Genomic DNA, 17621 nt, shown 5'->3' on the forward strand with positions numbered 1-17621 from the left:
CTTGGCAACATGTGTCTCACTCTGAGACGTTAATTGCTGCCAGCTCTTCGTTCACGGTCCTGTGCCAGGTGGTCTTGTGTCGTCCAGGTTTCCTTTTACTCTGGTGTCCATCTACGCTACAGCAACTTGGTATGTGGTCCTGATCCATTGAGGTTGATGTGGCCAAGCCAGTCTCTTGATGTCTTGAGTGATGTTTTCGGTCTTATACAGTTTGATATTTTGGATTTTGTTTGGTCAGAAGATGCAGGAGATTGTTGTGAGGATCCATTATGGAAAGACTCCTTCATGTATGAGGTGATATCCAGTGTTTTTGCTTCCCATTCATCATTTGATCTCTTCTAAACTTCTGTAGCACACAGGCACATTCCATGTTTGGCCCCACTGTCCAGATATGTCTTTAAACTTGCACTTAATTGTTAATTTATTTAAATATTTAAGTATTATTGTGTAATGTCTTGTTTAAAACATTAGTTGATTAGTCTGTTTTAATTATTTTATTTCAATCACTTGCCTGATTCTCAATTATATTTATTATTTGAGTGTTGCTTTCTTTCTGTTTGGAATTTTTAATAGCACTTTGTAACCTTGTTTATAAAAGTGCTATACAAATAAAGGTATTATGGTGGGCACTGCCTATGCCTCAATGTTGAATTAAATTGATAAGGACCATTCATTTCCTGATTAGTGTTCACTGCCTATCTTTTCCATTCATCTGTGATTGAGGCATGTAGATCTACACAACAGAGGTTCTGGGACATTGACTCATCTTGAAACTTGACCACTTGAGGTCTGGAAATATGACTGATTTAGGTTGGACTGTCACTAAATGCATTTCCTACTGGATTGATTGTATGTGTATGTGCTACAGAGGCTGAGAATTCTAACGTGAGCAAGGGCATATAAAACACAACGCAATTGGCATCAAAACAAGTTGTATTTTCTCAACATGTACAAAGCAAGTAAAAGGCTCACTGTTCAGTGCCAATGAGATCAGGCATCCTCTCAGCAAGCATAGCATAAATGATACACACCCACAGTTAAATTACATGGCTAAGCCTGCATATTGACATACAAATCACCTCAGATTGGAAAACCGTTTAATGTATTTTGGAGTAAATCATGGAAATCAAAGCTTTGCTCATCAGTGTGGGTTGTAGGTCTTGCTGAGGATCTGATATAACCAAAACAAATGCATCACTTGACTTGAGAAGAATTAGCTTTACAAACTCGGAGGACAGGCTCATTGTAATGCATGGAATGTTTTTGATACCATTCCTCATTTCATTCCATGCATTTACAAGGAGCCTGTCCTCCGATTTGTGCCTCCACCAGCCTCCCCTGCTTGAAACATGGTTGATATTGAGACACCTTCGCACTGTGGTGGATGGACGTATCCTGAAACCAGACTGACATGGACGGCCCACTTGTGCATATTACAGACAGCTAAAACAAATAAATAAGATCTGCAAATAAAAATCTGAACTCATCTTCAAAATATTAGCTAGATTTACTTTCGACTTTCTCCTCCACCTCCTCCTGGTCTGAGAGCAAGCCAGGTAAATGTTCATACAGGTCCCTCTCCAGTTTCTCATCAATGTCCGACTGTCCCCTGAAGAAACACCACAGCAGGAAGCCCATCCCGATCACACTGATGGGCAGGACCTTCCACAAGGGTCTCTGGTAGTTGCTGCCTAGGGAGCGACGTACACTCCAGTTCTTCTGACTCGCTTTGCTGGTGGAGAACTTGATGGGCTGTGAGACCACCTCCTCATCGTCTTCATAGTCAGTTGTTGGTTTCTTTGACTTGGCCCATCCCTCTGAGGTCAGGGACAGGGTCTTTGTGTTGTTTAGTCTGCTCAGATGAAAGAGAGAACCATGTTCAGAGTCTAGAATTCACATCAAGCCAAAAATACTGGGTGGTAAGGACTGATTAACTCCACACAGACATGGTGAATTGAACTCACAGATACACAATTACCTACTGATGGATCATTGAGGTATAGCGCCATGTGGGCGGTGGGGAATCGCCGAAACACATGGTTCAGTGTAATTCCTCAATTAAACGTTGAGTAACCAATAAAAATGACACTATATTAATGCGCCAGGGATGATTTAGGTAATCTGGAGCACTGTCACAGAGATAAGGGAACTTCTATAAGCTTTGGTGTCAGTCACTGGCTACGTGACTGTCATTGAACCACCGCCATGGACAGAACATGTACAAGGTGATGAGCTATATTTGTCCTGTTATACATACCTCAGACTTGTTGTCTTTCCATCAGTCACAATCCCACGATATAGAGAATACCGTGTCAAACTACACAAAACACGTCCAGCTTTCGACATCGTGGAGAACGGTCATTTCAGGACGAAATCCAAGGTTCGAAGTCAGGTCATATACCTCGTCGTTGTGCAACACTGAATTATTTCCGTCAAGGCTAGGAATGGAGTTTACTGGTAGAATCGTTCCTGAACCGTCGAAAATTATAAATACCGAAACAAAGGCCTCTGATTTGGTTGTGGAAAAAGATTCAGTACGTGCTTGTGTTAGTACCTTTTACCGTATGAAAATGTATCTATATTTATAATATTAATCAGGCTGATTCCATGGGTAAACGTTGACCCAAATGACATTGGTTGAGGACGACTGCCGCCTACTTTTCTTTTGGAATTGCGATTGCACATAACCCTTAAAACTACAAATCCCAAGACATCCCTGACCAATCACAAATATTAAGAGAAATATCTGACAAATCATAATGCAGCAAGCTACAACACTTCCGTAAACCCCCTCACAACGTGTTGTGGCTGAAACACCACGTTTGAAAACCCTACACTCTTCTATCGCAGTAAGTTACTTCTGTTGATTAGCGTTGCCTGGTCTGTAAACATTAAAACGAGCGATAGATCATAAGAAACCACATGAAGGCAAGCTGATTGTAATTTTGGCGTATTGTTAGAGTAATTGTTTGTGGCGTAGAGTAATTGTTTGTGATGCGTTGGCAATGGAAAGTTAGCGGTTTTCATGCCAATGAAGCCAATTGAATTGAGAAGGTGTGTGTGTGTGTGTGTGTGTGTGTGTGTGTGTGTGTGTGTGTGTGTGTGTGTGTGTGTGTGTGTGTGTGTGTGTGTGTGTGTGTGTGTGTGTGTGTGTGTGTGTGTGTGTGTGTGTGTGTGTGTGTGTGTGTGTGTGTGTGTGTGTGTGCGCGCTGACTGTCTTCCTTGTCTTCCATCACTGTAGTGTTCGTTTTGTCTTCTTTAGGTTCAAGCTGGTTACCATGGTAAAGAAGTCCCATGAGTCAGACTCCAAGACCTGTGGGTCCAAGAGGAAGAAGCCGGCTTCAACTGAGTCTGAAGTCTGTACGGACCAAAACATGGAAATCAAAGTGAAAAAGAAAAGAAAAAAGACTGAACTAGAGGTGAGAATAGTGTGTGTAACTGGCCGTCTGTGTATCTGCATATAGTGTTGTTTTGTGGTTAGGGTTATTATTGTGTGTTGTAATATCTATTATGTGCAATGTATTTTATACAGCTGCAAAACCAATTGCCCAAGAGTTTGGAGAGAATTGAATCTGAATTTAACAGCATTGATGATTCCTTCCTTTGGCCTGTCACAGTGGAGGCTGGTGGGGGTAGAAATCGTAGGACAGGCGCATTGTAATGCATGGAAGGGAATGAAAAATGGAGCCCGTCCTCCGATTTCTACCTCCACCAGCCTCCCCTGGCCTGTTATATAACTGCAAAAGTCTAAACTCCCTCGCTCTTTCCTAGGAGCCTCCTGTACCAGCTCTGACAGAGACCAAGAAGACAAAGAAACACAAACAACAACCAGAAGAGCCACAGAAGGAAAAGAAGAAAAAGAAAAAGAAGACAAAGGTAAAATCCAAATTCAAAGTTGTCTGATATTTGTATTTAATGTGCAGTGTATTGCAACACCACTAGATGGGGCTGCACACCCCTCTTTGTGGCTATTTTAACAAACTGTTGGAAAGAAATATGGCAGAGTTATCTGTTATGTTTATATAGCTGTATTGGAGCTATATTGACACTGGTTTCATTGGACTGTATTTTCTCATACCGCTGATCAGGCCTCAGGTCAGGCCTATATGGAAACAGGCTTTGGTTGATTGAGATGTAATTTCATGCATGTGCCTTTTCACCAGGGGAGGCTGGTGGAGGTAGAAATGCGAGGAAGGGCTCATTGTAATGCATGGAACAGAATAAGGAATGGTATCAAGCACTTGTGTTTGATACCATTCCTCATTCCGTTTCATGCATTACAATGAGCATGTCCTCCGATTTCTACCTCCACCAGCCTCCGCTATTTTTTACATTGTGTTATCAAACAGTGGTCTTCTTTACTTTATTGGGTCACACTTTACACTGTACTTGTGTAGTGACACTGTAATTAACATGCTGTTACATGGTACATTTGTGATTGCTTTGTGATTGCATAGTTATTTGTATTATTACAAAAGTGGAGTAAAGACAACTTCTTATACCATGTAAGTTACCTAAATATTAGGTGACAACCAAGTATATTCAGTGTTTCTGAATACAATATTATACAGTAAAAGTGTTAGTACAAAGTTATAGGGGTGTTTATGCTAAAGCATTTTTTACAAAAAACACACACAATGAATAGCATGTAAATAGTATAAACACAAATCAGTGATTGTTGTCAATGCATTGTGTATAGTTCTTGTGTGACAGGCTTTTCCTCTTGCTCTCAGCTGTTGTATAATCCAGAGCCTGAGGTATTTCCTGTATTTGCCTCTGTTTGTCAAAGAGCTATATTTCGAAGCACTGTCAGTAATTGTTTAAGAGCTGGCCTTTACATCTGTTAAAGTGCCTGAAACAGGCTTTTCCTCTATGACTCTCTGCTCTTGCACTGTCCAGAGTCTGAGGTATTCCTTGTATGTTGAGCCATCGTCAGTAATATTTGCAGCTGGTCTTCAAATATCTGGCCTGTCTTTTAGCTGTCCAGGGCGTATTTGTGATGTAGGATGTCTGGCAGGTTTGGGTTTGAGGGATGCATAACTGGTTTGTGGAGGCAGTAGGAGCTTGGAGGGGGTTGCGAGTTCCCAGCAGGCTGGTCAGAGGAGTTCCCCAAGTGGGAGCTGTGCAGCATGGCCCAGCTAGCGTTCTGCTTGAGGAACACCCTGAGCTTGTCCCGGAAGGTTTCCCCCAGGAAGCTGTAGACCAGGGGGTTCAGACAGCTGTTGGAGAACGCCGCCAGGCTTACCATGTGTGCCGTGAGGGGGTAGTCATGCCACAGCGTCCCCGCGCCCAGCCCGCCGCTTGTGCCGTCCTCGTCCGGGTCGCCCCTCAGAAGGTGAACACTGATAAAGACGTTCTCTGGGAGCCAGCAGAGGAAGAAGACAAGCACGGCAGCTGAGATCATCTTCAATGCCTTCTGTCTCCGCGGGCGCCTCCTCAGCCCGCTACTGTCATGCTCACGGTGGGAGCGGCCTAGCACATGCCCGATCCTCCAGTAACACAGACCCAGCACAGAGAAGGGGACCAGGAACCCCAGAGTCACCTGGAGGGAGAGAGAGGGAGAGGGAGTTTATTTATTCTTCAGGACATTATTGTACATTGTATCAATGGCAGCAAGAGGCTCAATTGCTCTGTATAATTACAAATTATAGATAGATAGAATAAGTAACACAAGTAATAGAAAAACAACATGACTAACCTCCAGCCACTGGATCTGGGAGACGTTGCCGAAGCAGAAGTGTGTCTCCCCTGCATGTTGGAGCTGGGCTATGGTGAAGGGCAGGAGGGTAAGGAGGGCAGAGGTCCCCCAGATCAGACAGCAACTGAGGCGGGCGTGGGGCATTCTCCTCCCCAGCCCCCCCCAGCCTTTCTGGCCCCCTGGGGAGCAGCCCCCCAGTGTGAAGCAGCCCCCCAGGGCCGCAAACCTGTCCAGGCTCATCCAGGTGAGGAAGAAGACGGAGCTATACATGTTGACCTGGAGGAAGAGCTCCATGAAGGTGCACAGGGTGACCATGTTGTCATAGTACCTGATAGGAAGAGGAATGAACCAACGGGTTTCATTGAGCATTCTAAGGTTCTGTTGTCCTTTGGGGCATACATTTGATCAATATTCAGTTTACAAGGATGTAGCTAGGTTTCCTGAGTTCTGAAAACAGCATCTCATGAAAGCCTACTGTAGTATTGAATGAAAATGGAAACACACTGCACTAAAATGACCAAAATTGGCATACAGAATATATAGCCTAGAATGAAATGGGTATATCTAGCCCTCATCATTCCATTGCAGGGACGTTTGCCATGTTTTAGTTTTATATGTTCCCCAAAGCCCCAGTGTATTCCCTACACTGGCACTCAGGTACTTCCAAGTATATCAGTATTTCAGGTATTGCAGTAATTCAAGTATATAAGTATTTCAGTACCTGGGGCTCAGGTTGAACACCTCGATCAGGGAGTCTGCCACCAGGATCAGGTCTGCAGCCGCCAGGTTAACAAAGTACAGGTCAGGAGCGCTCATACGACCCTTGTGCCCCAAGTTGACGGTGAGGATGAGGATGTTGCCGAAGAATCCGATAGGGAAGAGGAAGATGATGTAGATGCAGGAGAGGGTGAGGCCGATGGTGTAGTGGGGGTGGCGGTCAGGGTCGGCGCGGACGTCCCCCCCCAGCGAACACGGGAAGGTGTCACAGGAGCCGTTGAGATGCTCTGTGACGTTACTATGAGTTCTGTGTGGGTGGTCAATGAACATCGTCACCTCCATGTCATTCTCTGTTCTGGTTGGCGTTGTGGTCAGAGGTCACCACAACTTCATTGTGATATTGTGGCTGGCTGGCTTCATCCAATAGTCCAATTACAATGGGGTTAACCGTGTTGAGTTGAGTTGTTTCCAGGTAGAAATATCACTTTTAATAAGTAGCCTATTGTTGTAGATCTGTCTGTTTCTCACTGAGGAGGTTGGCAGCTATAGTCACAAAGCTGGTTTTCCACAGAGCTTCCTCTTAGTTCAGGTTGTGATTTTGATCAATGGCTCACTCAGAGGGCTAGGGGACTAGGGAGAGGACAAAAATAGAAATAAAGGCAGTGCCTTTCAGTTGCTCTTAGAATCATATCGAAAAATTGGCTGTCATAACTGACCTACAAGTACTAGTCAAGTTGAACACAATAGACTACCGTTGGTATGTAAGCAAACATATTAAACTGTTTAAAAGCATGTGATGACTTCTAGAACATTCTGGAATTAAGAGCTTACTCCAGTAGAATCTCAGTCTAGCACAGCGACAGATGAGCACAATGCTTGGGCAAAGTCTCAAACACATACTGTAAGAAAACTTTGCTCACTGTGCTACCTGTAACATGAAACGAGAGTATGTTCTTCTGCACTGAAGACCACACATTCACAGCCGCTCACATGCACTGCACTTTAATGTGCTGAATATGTTGCTATTAGCTCTCTGGCTTTGACTGAACTATGGAAACAACTTGTCACTGTGTCTCTGCAGCTATTTTACAGCTCCTCTGAAGCCAATGACCTTTGAATTAGGGTTAGTATTAGGAGGAGGGAAGTGAAACTTACTGTGGTGTTGGTCTGCGTCTGGATCTAGCTTTCTCTCCTTCAGTTCATCACTATTATCCAGATATTTGTCAGTGTGGAGGTTGGGAAGGTAGTTCCCATTACAGATGCCTGGCCACATACCTGAACTGAGGTAGGCTGGACTGCATTTCTTCCCTCAGGTAGTTTGGCACCACCTTCTTCTCAAAGGAAGAGAGGTGTGTAGATAGGGGCCGGCCACACACACACACACACACACACACACACACAGAGACATAAGCACAATCACTCACGAGCATGAACACACACACACACTGTATGGATAGGTGCTTGAGAATGATGCACTGTGTGGCTATATGAAAATAGTGATTTCTTAACATTGCATGTTACATTAGACCTTTCCATCATCAATATTCCCTATAGAAACTCTCAGAATTGGCGTCATTTGATCTAAGTGTAATCGTCCATATCAGAAGTGCAAGTCATTTTGTATATTGTTCAAATATGTAAATATGGGCGACTGGCCGCCATGGGATGACTTCTGGGTAATGGTGGGCGGCTGTATGTTTACAGTAAACAAGATGGTTATCTCGGCTGTCTCACCTCACCGTTGTTTGCTTCACTACCTTCTGGACTCTATCATAAGGTCTAGATATGTTAACATAGGCTAGAGGTGATGCCAACGTGTAGGGTAGGGACCAGGAGAGGCAGAAATCGGAAGATGGGCCCATTGTAATGCATGGAGTGGAATGGTATGACACACTGGAATCAAACACGGTAGTTTCATAATATTGCTCATTCCATTCCATGCATTCCAATGAGCCCAACCTCCACCAGCGTCCCCTGGTGCTCCATCCACTATACCCGCTGCCCACACTGGCACAGGAGCAGAGAGACGGTGAGACATTCTGGCGAGAGCCAATCCCATTTCCTGGAGCAGGTGCCTCTTGGTGTTCTATGACGAATGGAAATATCCACACACAAAGTGTAAAGTGTAAAAACGATAACTTTGGACCTGAACCCAGTATTTTCATGTTCTGTCTAAATCTAGTCGATATCCAGTAGGTAAAAATGGTCACGCTTTACTTGCAATTGTGGTCAACAGTTTGGTTCAGAAAAGCGTGTCTAGCGTGTCTAGCATGTCTCCAATCATGGCTGCACCGTTGTAACCGGCAAACCAACTCAGTGCACTAATTAAGTGCACTAAGTGCACTAATTAAGTGCACTAAGTGCAGCTGAGGTATTTGAAGGTGTTTGACCAGATCTGGACTGTCCTATGACATGAATCTGACCAGGTACTACATTACCCTTTTCTGACTCTAAATGGGTTTTAGTGTTTTAGAAGGTGTCTATGCAAACATACAGGTAGTGCCTGTCTGGTTCTGAGAAGCAGGGGTGTGTCACAGAGCACGTTGGAGTGCAGAGACTGGCACATTGTGCTACAGAGCACATACTTCAAAGTACATACTACATCTGGTACTGCAGTTGAATAACATACTGGTTTTTAATGGGTTTTTTTGGCATAGTCATACATATTTCAACACTGACCGTCATTTGTACATTTTTTCACTTAATTAACATATAGAAAACAACAAAGTAGAATACAAAAATAGTTACAGATGATATACACATGTTGCAGACAAGCTTTTACTTTGTTGTGCTTTTCAAACCTGTGGCAGTTAAGTATTCCTGAATGATATTTGAAAAACAGGTTTGTTTTTCTTTTTGCTTTGTGAGATGAGCCACTGCTGACAAGCCTGGTAGACCATGGTCATTAACCTAGGAGACCAAGGCACACGTTATTGTAGCTAAATGAATGTATGATATGTTTGACTGAAGTGATCTGCTGCCTTAAGGCTTCTTTTTACACACATTACAAGCTGCCGTTTAAATGTTTCCAGCTGTGTGTGTGTGTGTGTGTGTGTGTGTGTGTGTGTGTGTGTGTGTGTGTGTGTGTGTGTGTGTGTCCGGCCCCTATGGTCGCTAGTAGTCATGCATGTCAGCGATCTCCACCTGGGGGGCCATGACGTGTCTGTGTGTCTGTCGGCTACTGCAGCAGTCTCTGATCTGCCTGACCCCTCCCTGAAGGCTCCCCCTGCTGGGCCGGTGGAGCAATAGCACCAGGAGTAGACAGACACAGCTGCCAGAGAACAACACACACTCTGCCACACTCAGGAACACCTTCTCAGTGGGGGAAAGCCCCGTCCCCAGCCCCGCCCCCCGCACCAGCACCACACCGTAGAACAGCTGACAGGCGAACATCACTGTGGCGACCGACAGGAACACAGGACCCTCCTCCGACCCGGAGAGGAAGCGCCCACTGGATTTCCATTGGCGGACACAGCCGCCTGTCAGGATCACCACTAGGAGGACATAAGGGAAGACAAACACGATACAGAGCTTGGCCACAGCGTATCTTAGTCCCGCCTCCGCTGGATCTATGACACAGATTTCCCCCTTCCCCCACGGGTCCTGCCCCATTGTCAGCCCCCGGATACCCCCCAGCACCACAGAGACCAGCACTGAGGCCAGGACCACCAAAGCCACACACACCCCTGGCCTCCACAGCATTGTGTGGGTGGGGGGGTCAAAGGTCAGCACATATCCCATGAGCACTAGCAGCAGCAGGCCGCAGAGCGACGCCATGTTGACAAAGAAGGCCAGCGCCGCGCAGCCCAGGTGGGTGGTGGCTAGGTAGTGAGGCCTGTGGACCAATGAGGAGAGGGAGAAGAACAGGAGGAGGAGCTGGGAGCTGCAGAAGGCCCAGAGGAGGACATCCACTCTGGCCACGCCACCTCGAGGGGTCTTAGATGATTGGATGAAGGCGTAAAGGAGGAAGCATGCAGAGGCCATGCCCACCACGAAGAAACACGCGTAGAAGTAGTTAGCCCTGGAGCTGACACTGCTGGCGGCGATGGCGTCTAACACGTCAAGGGTGGTGTTGGGAAGACGTGTGTGTGTGTGGGCTTGGGGGGTGGAGGGGGCCTGGGTGGAGAGGGCTGGGGGGGTTGTGTCCATCTTGCTCAGGAACTCTGTTTGGTTTGACTGTAGAAGAATGAGAAGAAAAAAACTGTAAAAAATGATGCTGCAACCTCATCCATTTCCCTTGGTAAGATTAAGATCAACTAGATGTACACGAACGCCCCACTGATGACACAAAGCAACACTGTTCCCTCTTAACCAAGGTTCACTCAGTCATTGGAGGTAGAAATCGGAGGACAGGCTCATTGTAATGCTTGCAACGGAATAACGAATGGTATCAAACACACGTTTGATATCATTCCTCATTCCATTCCATGCATTACAGTAAGCCCGTCCTCAGACTTCTACCTTCATCAGCCTCCCCTGCACTCAGTTAGTACTCTTTTTAATCCATCAGGGGACAAACAGAACAATGAACTTGATTAACTCATTCATCAGGACAGAGGAAGTCTTAGAGCTGTGTAATGACATCTTTAACCAGACAGAAGCCTTTTATGCAGTTGAGGACTATTTGTTGACAGTTGCCACATGCTGTTAAGACACAATTGCTTATTTTGGCACAAAATGCTTGTATATGGACATACTTGCACTTAAAAGATGTATTTTCAGCTTAAATGTTTTTGACTGGTGGGGGTCTTTTAATATCAGCCTGATTTGACAAGTGATCTTCATTTGTCTTCCTATCTAACATATACATACAAGCCAGGCGCTTCTAGAAGACCTGAGTCATAAAATGTGTTTTTAAAGGATTCCTGCTCTTGCCACATGCAAACATGGCTTTTGGTATCAACACAGAGAGATAGACTGCCAGATCAGTGCACCCAACCAGGTCAGTGTGCTTCAGGGAGAGGGACAGTATCGCTAGAGTTTGGTCTTCGTAGCACCACGTAGCCCTCCCCCTCCCCTACTTTGACAATCTCCTCGCTCAGAGAAACTCGCTGCCCAGACAAAACAGATGTTTCCACTTACCATTTTCACTCTGTCGGCCGCTGCCTTCTCTTCTGGTTTGTTTTTACTAACTCAGCTCAGCACGGTTCTGCTACGACAACGCCGATATATATAAACTTCCGTCCTCTTGAGTATGATGCTTGGTTCATAGAGACAGGAGAGCTATGAAAGCGTTGAGGTCTCAGTGTTGAGCTGGGTGTACTTTCCTGCCCTTGCCAGCCAGTCAGCATACTTTCAGAATGACTTGGTGGTCACGTGGTTTCCCTTCATCCTTCTCTCTCTCTCTCTCTCTCTCTCTCTTTCTGTCTCTTTTTTTTTCTACGATCCTGTAAGCGTCCGTTAGAAACCAGTTCCTCTGATAGGATGTCCATGTGGTTCAGATGAGGAGGTTATAGGTCTTCATAGAATCACCATTTATCTAACATTGTATTGATCCAGATTTGTCTCATTCCGATCAAATATCTTTTTCAAGAGAGACCTGGTCCTATTCTCTCTGCCGTTGCTTCACTCAACTCAAGTTCCTCCTTTCTCAGGATATACAGTATGTTAGTGAAATTCCTCATTTGTCAAACTTCCCTGATGTGCGTACAAATGGACAAAAAGGTCTTACTTTAGTCTGCTCGTCTTGCTGTGTGTTTCACACATTCACTCTGTAGGACCAGTTTGATAGACTGTATTTTCACCATGGAAAAGTCTCTCAGCGTCAATGGATGTATTTTCCCTGGGCTTACTTCAAACTGTGTGCGCCAGTCAGGTCTAAACCTGTAAACACACACCGATGAAAACAGCCATGAAGGGGGGCTCTGTGGCCTCACTGTTGGCTCTCTGTAGTTTGAACCTCCGCCCGCCCAACCAGTTGGCCGCTCTGCTCTCCTACCTTCTCTCACACTCACCCCCCCTCCCTCCTTCCTCTCCTCTGAAGCTGCTCTCCTACCTTCTCTCTCACTTGATACCATTCCTCATTCCATTCCGTGCATTATAATGAGCCCGTCCTCCAATTTCTACCTCCACCAGCCTCCCCTTTTTAGAAATCCTGTTCTGTTTTCTCACATGAGAATGTCATCATATGGTCTCATTATTTTTACTTCATGTTGGCCTTCAATTGAGAGGGGAGACATTTTGTCCAACTGGCCTTCATTTTTTATAGAGCCTAATTGTTTATTTATGATTCATTTGAAAAGGAAATTGAAAGTGAGTTTTCTTTTGTGTGTGTTTGGTATGAAGATGGGTGTATATGGTGGTAAGCGACTGCTCACTGACATGAGACAGGATGTGGAGAGGAGAGCGAAGGCTTTTGTCTCCAATATGAGATGCAGTCAGAAAACCAAAAGTAAACTTCCGATAGCTCAGATAGAGAAGATGTGTGCGACGTTACAGGAAAGTTACAGGAAACAGACCTGGCCCAGCCTGGTACAGGGTGGAAAACTCCCATCATCTTACAGTATCATGACATAACCTCAAGTCATGTGTGTAAGGCCGTCAGTTGAAGGCTAATAATAGCCTGCATTATCAATCAAAGCATTGTGATGATGACTATGATATTGCAGAATATATATCCACCAAATGACTACATCATGTTTGTAAAGACAGATGTATAATTCAACTGGATGAATCACAGCATACACCCCTATACAGCCTGTCGGGCGGACGCTTGATTACCTCACTGCAATAACATGGTAACCGATAATCGTCCACACTAAGGAAAGACTGTTAGATAAAGCTGTTCCTCCTTTGTTTTGTTTTTTTGAGCAGACTCCAGAGCCAACAATCATTCCTGAGGAAGACGGGGAGAATGTGATAGAGGGAGAGGAGGACCTGAGTCCAGAGGAGAGACGAGTCCTAGATAGAAAGATGAAGAAGATTCTGAAGAAGGAGGAGAAGGATAAGCTAAAAGCTGAGGGGAAGACAGAAGAGAAGGAGGAGGCCAACAAACCCATTGCCTCCCAGCATGCATTAGACTACCTCACATGGTAAGACAGGAGAGAGAGGCATATGATTACAGTATGTGTTACACACACACACACACACACACACACTTCTCTCTCTCTCTTTGTAAATGTAGCTTAGTTACTATCTGAAATACGCCATCCTCATTGTGTCTTCTTCTATGGTTGCAGCTGGGCTGAGAGGCGTCAGGAGTGGAGGTTTCAGAAGACAAGACAGACGTGGTTACTACAACACATGTTTGACTCAGACAAGGTAATAGGTCATATAATAACGTGTCCGCAGGGCCCTGTTTGAATACATCCTTCCATCCTCCCTTTCTTGAAGATCTGACATGACTTGATTGGTGAAACCTATGCAATAGAGAGCTTGCTTCGACCATCCAACTCATGTCAGATCAGTGATTATTTTTTATTAAGGAAGGAAGGAAGGACGGTAGATAAAGGCATGTTTACAGTATTCAAACGTGGCCCAGAGCTTTAATTTCTACCAGACCCAAACCCCTAAAATCATTCATAGGGCTCCCCCTGGTGGCGAAGGAGGCTCATGTGCGTTAACTTTAGTGCCATCAAATGGTTGCATCACAACTATATTGTGAGGCTACTGAATGTAACTATATTTCATTAACACGCTCCGTCCCCCTCTCTCTCTCTGTATGTGCAGGTCCCAGACGAGAGCTTCTCTGTGCTGCTCTCCTACCTAGAGGGTTTGCGTGGGTTGGCCAGGACCATGACCATCCAGAAGGCTGAGGTGCTGGTCCGGGAGAAGGTGGCAGTGGCGGAGGGGGAGGAAGGGGAGGAGGGGAAGAAGGAGGAGAAGGACACACAAGCCCAGAAGAAGGCAGAGAGGGCCAGAGAGCTCATCCAGCTCCTCTCCTGACCAAACAACTGACCACATTGTTTTCTTTTTGTCCCTAAACATTCATGATGTTGTATTGTAAACCATACCATTAAGTACCAGCATGTTGTAAACCATACCTGTAAAGTACCATCATATAGTATACATTTTATCACTTGTAAAATCTTTCTCCTTTGATCTTATTGCAGAGCAAATATGCCATGTGATCGATGAGAAAGAAATCAAATTTTCCAAGTTTTGCACATGAAAGCCCTTTACCATTGCTGTGGTGAAACACAATAAAAATGTTGAAATTTAAGTTCTTCCAGACTACTACTTCTTGACTGTAAACCATCTGTTATCAGTATTGAGTACTGTATTTCAAGGCTACAAATCAGAACTCATGTTGCAACCTTAGACAGAGGCCTACAAAGCTTTAGTTGAGTTTATTTATGTGCACATTAAATGAGAGGGAGAAGAAATTATAGGCCTAAACAAGATTCTGTGAGTAAATTTGACGTGGGGTCTGTTTTCACTTTTGAGAGAAAGTCTTTGGAAAATGTGGTCTTCTGTAAACGCATTTCATACAATTCCACAAACAACATTTTAAGCACTTACCAATTCTACAGAGTTTGATATTACAACAGTAACATTTGTCCAGAACTTTTGTCCATTTGTCCAGAACAAATATGTGGGTTTTGTCCGTTCTTTTCACTTTCGAGGATGAGTAATCTCTCCATACGCGTTTCTAGGATTTGCACACATCCGGGGCTCAGCCACAGGCGAATAGGCTAGATGGTCCGGGAGCTCTCTCCCGGCAAATTAGGGCCTTTTTAGAATGTTTTTTTTAGAAAGTTATTTTTCATGATAATTTGTTCTGTGTTCATCTAGCCATTATACTGTCTCCACGGGGTGGGGTGCGTTATTTGGCACGCGTGGAGGCTTCTTTAAAACTTGGATTTCTCCCAGGAAAATGTGGTCTTCTGTAAGCGTATTTCATGCAATTCCGACATAATTTTCAACAACATTTGTAAGCACATACCAATTTTATTAGGCTTGAATTTAGAAATTTGATGATCCGGCTCAAGCTATTATGGGGCCCTTGGCAAAAAATGTCGAATCTACTGCGGCGTATGAATATCATCACAGGTGATTTAACCGTGACATCATTATTCAATCACGGCTTTGAACGCCTCTCGGCCAATCACAATACTTCTGGTCAAACCGTTGTATATAGTCACAGGTGATTTAGCCGTGACATTATTGTTATTAAATTACGGCGTCGACCACCTCTCGGCCAGGCTTGTTCTGATCAACCTGTTGTTTAAAAGTGAGTATCGCAGCGCCTTTTTGGGTATATACCAAAGTCGGCGATGAGTGACCAGCAGCGCTACGCCATCAGAGCACGGATTATTGGAGTTCACTTGGATGCATCTAAAATAAAGGTAAACCATTAGAATGAAAAATTTGCTATTAGTAGTCTGCAGAGGCAGGCGTAGCTCAGCACACCCGAATGAGACACGAGCACCCCCAAAGGCATCAAAAGTCAGGCTTGGGGGGTGTCTGCAAGTTATTGACAACTTCAATGTGTAAACATGCAAATGCATTTCTCTGTAGCGGTAATTCTTATAACAAACGTGTGTTATTATGAAGCCCCAGGGGCTGAGTCTGTACTGGACTTCAGTTTTTCACTGGAGCGTGGGCATGCGTCTGTGGCCGTGGTTTAACTTCTCGAGGCAACAGCTCCCGTAGTCCATCATGCAGATACTCTAGATTTGTGTTCCAAGTTTGTAACAAGCCGTTTCGATGTAGGCTATTTAAAGTGCATAATCAATATTGTCAAAAAATGTTTTCCCAACAGATGTTCGCGACCGCTGTATTTTGGTCAGATGAGAATGAAATAATTGTGTATAGATCATTCCGGGACTTTACAAAATTCCATGTAAGTAAAATAGTTTATACACCTCCAAAAATAGATTATTTCTACGATTTTTTTTAATCAATAAAATACTTGTTGGTTGTTAACTACTGTTCCTCAATTTATTTCAGAGGAAATTGAAAAAGAGGTTCCCCTTGGGAACCCTTTTTGGAAAAAAGAGAGTGATTCCCAAGTTCAGTGGTACAGTATATAAACCATACTGGGGTTTTTCCCACCTTCCAATACCTACTTTTTTTTTTCCAGCTCTCCTTATCACTGCAGCTCTTCATTAAGTTATTTGTTTAAACCTCAGCCAGAGCAAGGAAGGCCAACCTCCAGAAGAAGGGGCTTAATAAATTGATGTGTCGCACGAGGTTCCTTGAAGACTACTGCACCGAGCTCCTCACATGTGGCTCCACAGTGACCTGCAGTTTCGAGGTCAGGCAGTTCTTCATGCCTAAAGACCATGACCTGCAGACCAAAAAGAACAGGTAGGCTAGAGCTTCACTTGATCATGTCTGTAGTATATGTCTGTCTCCACACACACCGTTCTTTGAATGAAGATGAAGTTTATTTCTCATGTCTCCACAGCATCATGATCCTGCCCTCAGACAACCTGCCGGAGGGCAAGCATGGACATGGTCTGAACAGGTGCGAAGTGGGAACCCCGTTTGTTACCCAAACGTACCGCTGTATGGCCCCCTACGAGACCAAGGACACCAAGAACAGACCCTTTAAGGTGGCCCTGAATGAGAAGCTGCAGATGCTCATCAAAGACCCTGGTGGCTGGTGGCTGGTAGAGAATGAAGAGAAACGCTTGGCCTGGTTCCCTGCACCTTACCTGGACATGTGTGAGGAAGAGGATGAAGATTGCTTGGGGGGAGTTCCCCTGGGGGGTAAAATGCCTTTATGTACAGTACAAGTGTAATCCTCAATCCACCTTTAGCTAATCCCAGTAATCTGATATAATATGGTGCTTTACATAATGTTTGTCATGTTTGAAGTATTACCATACAGTATGATTATGCAGTCTTACATTGCCCCTTGCCAATTCAGTACAGCCTGCCGAACACCAGATGGCAGGCCTGAGCTGGGGAAACATCCCTCATTACCTGCCATGCTGTAACTTCTCTAGTAGGATATAGTAGATCTCAAGACTATGACCGTATTTGAGAGAATCAATTTTGTGCAGTTCCCGAACAGCTGGTCAGCGCTTTTCAATGTTGCATGATGGGGATAAAATCTGTCAGAAATGTGTCGTTTAAGATTTGAGAGTCATGAGATCGAGGCTCACACAGTTTTTAGAGTTAAGTGCTGTGAAGCCCTGCAGTCACTTCTCTCAGACTGCATAGGGCTGCAAGTGCCTTCATTGTGGGAGGCACTTTTCACATGCCACGATGTATAGACTGTGGTAGGATATAAATCAATATGGTATTTAAGAGATCT

The 17621-nt window shown here is 44.6% G+C and overlaps 3 protein-coding genes across 3 annotated transcripts; 1 reads left to right on the top strand and 2 right to left on the bottom strand.

The window, feature by feature from the left end:
• Positions 1–940: 940 nt before the first annotated feature.
• uqcc4 (ubiquinol-cytochrome c reductase complex assembly factor 4) lies at positions 941–2545 on the bottom strand. The gene is made up of 2 exons (XM_083687248.1): positions 2258–2545; positions 941–1852 (listed from the first exon to the last, which is right to left on the bottom strand). Exons 1-2 carry the CDS (start codon positions 2344–2346, stop codon positions 1498–1500), a joined length of 444 nt encoding a protein of 147 aa, XP_083543374.1. The 5' UTR covers positions 2347–2545; the 3' UTR covers positions 941–1497.
• Positions 2546–2767: 222 nt separating this feature from the next.
• chlsn (cholesin) lies at positions 2768–14851 on the top strand. The gene is made up of 6 exons (XM_083687904.1): positions 2768–2849; positions 3263–3419; positions 3772–3876; positions 13229–13446; positions 13594–13675; positions 14084–14851. Exons 2-6 carry the CDS (start codon positions 3279–3281, stop codon positions 14297–14299), a joined length of 762 nt encoding a protein of 253 aa, XP_083544030.1. The 5' UTR covers positions 2768–2849; positions 3263–3278; the 3' UTR covers positions 14300–14851.
• LOC310817355 (G-protein coupled estrogen receptor 1-like) lies at positions 3889–7703 on the bottom strand. Its single transcript, XM_083687903.1, has 4 exons — positions 7571–7703; positions 6420–7045; positions 5699–6026; positions 3889–5542 (listed from the first exon to the last, which is right to left on the bottom strand). Exons 2-4 carry the CDS (start codon positions 6755–6757, stop codon positions 4976–4978), a joined length of 1233 nt encoding a protein of 410 aa, XP_083544029.1. The 5' UTR covers positions 6758–7045; positions 7571–7703; the 3' UTR covers positions 3889–4975.
• Positions 14852–17621: the final 2770 nt, after the last annotated feature.

Source organism: Argentina silus (assembly GCF_951799395.1).
Source record: "Argentina silus genome assembly, chromosome: 16".
Lineage (NCBI taxonomy): Eukaryota > Metazoa > Chordata > Actinopteri > Argentiniformes > Argentinidae > Argentina > Argentina silus.